The sequence below is a fragment of the Nelusetta ayraudi genome, unplaced genomic scaffold (genome assembly GCF_046127955.1).
Source record: "Nelusetta ayraudi isolate G7.1 ecotype Tasmania unplaced genomic scaffold, CSIRO-AGI_Nayr_v1 ptg000130l, whole genome shotgun sequence".
Taxonomy (NCBI): domain Eukaryota; kingdom Metazoa; phylum Chordata; class Actinopteri; order Tetraodontiformes; family Monacanthidae; genus Nelusetta; species Nelusetta ayraudi.
In genome coordinates, this window is record NW_027466180.1 from 521,526 (window position 1) to 526,674 (window position 5,149).

Below are 5,149 nucleotides of genomic sequence, written 5' to 3' on the forward strand. Positions count from 1 at the left end.
AATACGTTTCTTTCTTTCTTTCTATCTTTTAACTTTCTTTGACACTCTGCACGTCTTTTTTTTTGGCTGCGTCGTTTCCGGTTGTAGACGAATCGCGCCTACCTTTCTGTGGTCAGACTGTAGTGAAACACCGCTCTCTCCTGGTTGTATCTAGTATTGCAACCTACAGAAGAAACAAAAAAGGAAACGCGTCAGGTTTGAAACAAACAAAAGTGGAGATAATTTCAGTTCGACATGCTTATTAAAGTAACATCATTTTGACAAAGTACATAGTGAGCTATAAGGCGGAAGAGTTAAATCGGATTCAAGACAGCAAGAAACTGGACAACACATCAGCAGCACCTTTATCTGTATTTAGCTCGCAGGACGTATGGCACGGACAATGAACACTCGTCCAAAGCAATAACGATGCGTAACCATGCAACAGCTGCATTTTGTTCCGTCTTTATTCACCAGGAAAAACAAGCAAAAATGAAAATGTCCGTCCCTAGCTGCATCTCAAGCGGAACGAATGTTGGATTCGTCTAGTTCCTCGGAGGGGCAATAATTACGGACGGACCGCTGTGTTCCACCGGGCAGAGGGAGCTTGTCCTTAGGCTTGTATGAGGTGGAATTGACCTCATCTCTCTGCCGTCACTGTAATTTAGCCACACGGATATTCCGACGGCGCGATGTCTCTTGCAGCAGAGGCTTTCGTGTCACAGATGGCGGGTAAGATTCGGACTCTTTCCAGGTGTTATTTCTCCCAACCGCCGTGTTTTGAGGTTGCAAATGACAATTGCATCGGCTAACATCTGCGGACGCGTTAGCCTGTTACCACGGGTCACTCCTTGATGAGCGTCAATGTGTATGTGCGCCAGCAGAGCCTTTGAACCCAAACTGGGATAAATAATCTGGCATCCGAGCCACTTCTGGGTCTGTTTTGGTAGCCAGCCGCGGCTAGGCTAGGCTAGGCTAGGCTGGGCTAGCTTTTGCAACGAGCTGTCACTGCAGGGCCAACCAAGTTGCAGCGCAAAAGAGAGGACAGTCACTCCAGCAGGATTCATATGGAGGACTTCCCTGATCAGGAAAACACACACTACATTCTCTTCCGGTCAAACAATCCATAGCAGTCCATTTGTGTTCTGTCTGTAGGCTATACATTGATCCTAGAGATACTCCACTGGTTCTCCAGAACAACCTGGCGCCGAAATAGATAATGTCATATTGCAACGACCGTTTGACTGATGACTGCTCTCCTGTTTGTGTGTCTGTACGTGTGCTCCGTGACACTGACAGCTGCAGAGCCTTGGCCTGAGACGGCAACCTTGTACCAGCCGCTGAAGGGTAAGTCACATGATAAATAAGTCGCTGCTAAAGTGACAGGCTGTTGATGTTTACGTTGCCTCACCCCCCTTCCCTTCTTAAATCATCCCAGAGAATCAGATCCTGCTGTCGGACTGTGCCTCATCCCTTGCTGTCCAGGTGAGCTTCTCGTCTACCTAAATGTTTGAATGTCCTGACTGGATGAATTGGCAGTTGTCTAACGGACTCTGGTGTCCTGCCTCCCGTCTGTGCAGGCCTACCTCAGGATGTGCGGCCTACCAGTGCGAGTGGCTTGCAGAGCAAACGCCGAGTACATGTCGCCCTCTGGTTAGTCCGTGGTGTTGCAAGGCAAACAATCAAATAAGAAAATGCTTCTAAAGTAATATCTCAAAAGTCACATATTCATTCTTTGTTCAGTTGAAAATTCACATTTTTACCTGTAAAACACAATAACTCTCTACATTTTTTGTTTGGTCTGCCTTCTCTTCTTTTCCCAGGTAAAATTCCATTCATCCAGGTCGGGAATCAAGTGGTGTCCGAACTGGGCCCCATAGTGCAGTTCACTAAAGCAAAGGTGCAAAAATAACAAGCCCAGCACTCACACATGTGCTGTTCCTGATTTTTGTAGTTTTCAGGGAAGCGCTCTGATTCCAGTCAAGCACAGGTGGATTATTTGTTAAATTGCTTTTCTTTTCTTTTTTTCTTTCCCAGGGTCACTCTCTGAGCGACAACCTGGACGACGTTCAGAGGGCGGAGATGAAGGCGTACATGGAGCTGGTGAACAACATGCTGCTCACTGCAGAGGTACGGACCAGAACCGCTACAGAGTCACAGTCATGTGCTTCTGAAGCTGCTAGAATGTCCTTTAATTTGAGTGTCCACCGCTCCCTCCCTCGCCACAGCTCTACATCCAGTGGTGCGATGACCCCACAGCTGCTGAGGTGAGGACCCTGCTCTGTGACAGAATGATGGAGGGAGTTCTTGTCATTTCTTTGATGAATTTTGTTTTGTTTTCTGGCCCGTAGATCTCCCGTCCCAGGTACAGCAGTCCGTATTCGTGGCCTCTCAACTCCATCCTGGCCTATCAGAAGCAGTGGGAGGTCCGCAGGAAGATGAACGCCATTGGCTGGGGAGGGAAAAGCCTGGAGCAGGTGTGTGACTCTGTCCCCAGGGGAGTCCCATGTTTTCAGCACTTGATGACCTACAAACGTTCTTCTCTCTGTGTGTTTCAGGTCTATGAGGATGTGAGCCAGTGCTGCCAGGCTCTCTCTCAAAGGCTGGGAACACAACCGTACTTCTTCAATAAACAGTATGTACCACTTTGGATATATATACTATCATCTGTCATGCATGTCTGTCAGATGTGTTGACAAACTCAGCAGGTGACCTCAGAGTTTTAGGCCTAAAGAACTGTCAAGTGCTACTTTAGCACCATCTTGTGGTGGAGTCTCTATATTTAACACCAGTCAGGCTGCTTGTTGGTGTCACAGGCCAAGTTGTAGAAACAGAATTTTTTTTATTTTTTTTTGCTCAATAGTTCTTAAAAAAAAAACCAAATGAGTAAAAGTATTATTTTTTTAAATCATGCTTTAAATAAATTCAATTCAATTGATTTTACTACTTTATCCTCCATGCTAATGTCAATTAAAGAGTCCAAGGGTACAGCCGTTTTAATGATTATATTCGTCGAAAATAGACGTCAACTGTTGTTCGCGCAGACCTCATAAATTTAATCGTTTTCATGCTGCATCTAAACGCACCGTAAATCCTCTAATGACCCCGTCGGCCCACCAGAGGATAAATTCCAAAGTTTATGAGGTGCATCCGAGGGCACCGCGTCGCCATTAGTCGGCGTGTCGAACACGACGCTACGCCGGCGTCAGGATGACGCCAAGCGGTGATTAAAAAAGGCTTTTGTTCCGCAGGCCGACGGAGCTGGACGCGCTGGTGTTCGGCCACCTTTTCACTGTCCTCACCACCAGGCTGACGAGCACCGAGCTGGCCGAGCGGGTCAAGAGCTACAGCAACCTGCTGTCCTTCTGCAGGCGCATCGAACAGACCTACTTTGACGACAAGAGCTCGTGAAAACCGCCGTGACGGCCTCCAACTCCTCGACTCGTCCTGTACATTCTGTCCACCCAAACCCCCCCCCCCCTCCTCCCCCAACCACCTCGCTCTCATTCCCTCAACATAGCACTGAGATGCTAGAAGCTGCTCATATTCACAGAAGAAAAAAAACAAAAGCAAACAAAAAAAAACAAACAGCCGCACTGGTCCCTGTGTTTTACCCTCCTGGCTTTTTTTTTTTTTTTGCTTTTCCTTGTATATTGTTGCACGCTGCAGGTAGGAGACCGACCGGAGAAGACTGTGCACACATACAAACACTTCCAGCAGGAGGGCTTCATCTTAAGGAAACTACACTAATAATTTAAAATCAGGAAAACTTTTTACTGATCTCAAATTCTCCAAACAAAAAAAAAATTCTACTGCTTCTGATGCAGCAAAGCGATTCAGGAAACCAGAAATAGATTTGTGGCAATTATGAAAGATGATGGGGAAAACACACACACACACACACACACACACACACACACACACACACACACACACACACACACACACACACACACACACACACACACACACACGGAGGTCTAAAGCCTGATTTAGCTTCTAGCCAGCAGGGCTGCTGGAGACTCCGGCCGGGTGGACGCTACCCAAACTCAGAGGCGGCGGTTTTATTTTTACGCTGACCTGCGTCATTCTGTATTTACAGATGGGTGTGCAGCAAAGCGATGCTCCACGGCGGTTTATTTAAAAGCTCGCAAGACGAGGAAAGAAAAGAAAAAACAGCCAGTGTTGGCTTTCATCCTTCTCTTCTGTATAAAACCAAACGCGGGAATTATACGAACAATGTAGTAGTTTGTTTCTCCACATGCTTGTTTTCGTTTGTTGACTTCAAAGTGCCTGTAAAAACTAGTGTAATAAAAATAATTGTTTTTAATTTACTTTTGACTCCTCAACCTGATCACAGTAGTCGGGCATACAAGTGTATGATCCTATCTGCAGAAGTGCTGGAAACCTCACCTCATCCAATAAAATGATATAACCTCTCCTTGTCCCTGACTGTGTCACTTAAGAAGATGAACTAAAATCGAAGGCGCGATGTGTTCAAGGTCTGGCAGGAAGTTTGTGCCTCCAGGCCTCAGACGTACTCCGGGCTGCTGTCTGATCACCTCTGGCTGCCCTCCTGCTCCTGCTCCAGCCGCCCGCGTCTGTCTCCCAGATTTCCTGCGAGGTCAGAGTTTGACCTTTGAACTTCCTGGGAGCCGCGACATCCTGAGCGATGACCTGCGACGGCGCAGCCAGAGGTCATCGGCCAGACGACGGGCGAGCAGAAGCCACATGCTGCTGGAGAAGCTTGGTCTGTTTACACCAGGTAACCTGAGCCTCACCCGGCAGCCAATCAAACGGCAGCTCTTTAAGGCCGTCTTCATTTATTGGATCTCAGGGATTGTGACATCTCATTCACACATTGTTTGCATTTTTCCTACAACCTTTTTTGGAGGTCATAGAAGTATGTATATGTACACATGTATATGTACATGTACACATGTATATTTTTTGATTATTTATATTCCTCTTATGATGATTGTTGTTGACATTATTCCCAAACCCCTTCTTCCCTTTTTGTCAGCCTCTCTCGTGCAAATAATGAAAATATATTTGGTTTCAAACGCTGGAGGCTCACCGATTGTAATACCACATATTATCCAGCAGATGGAGGCACGAGGACAGCAAATGGACGTACAATTTAGTTGTTATTTTAAAACAATTCAGCCGC

General features: G+C 46.6%; 1 protein-coding gene across 1 annotated transcript; it reads left to right on the top strand.

Annotated features, from left to right (window-relative positions):
* The first annotated feature begins 549 nt into the window (after positions 1-549).
* mtx2 (metaxin 2) lies at positions 550-4,418 on the top strand. The gene is made up of 10 exons (XM_076050838.1): positions 550-711; positions 1,279-1,326; positions 1,418-1,464; positions 1,560-1,632; positions 1,803-1,879; positions 2,017-2,109; positions 2,208-2,246; positions 2,331-2,456; positions 2,538-2,614; positions 3,231-4,418. Exons 1-10 carry the CDS (start codon positions 672-674, stop codon positions 3,388-3,390), a joined length of 780 nt encoding a protein of 259 aa, XP_075906953.1. The 5' UTR covers positions 550-671; the 3' UTR covers positions 3,391-4,418.
* Positions 4,419-5,149: the final 731 nt, after the last annotated feature.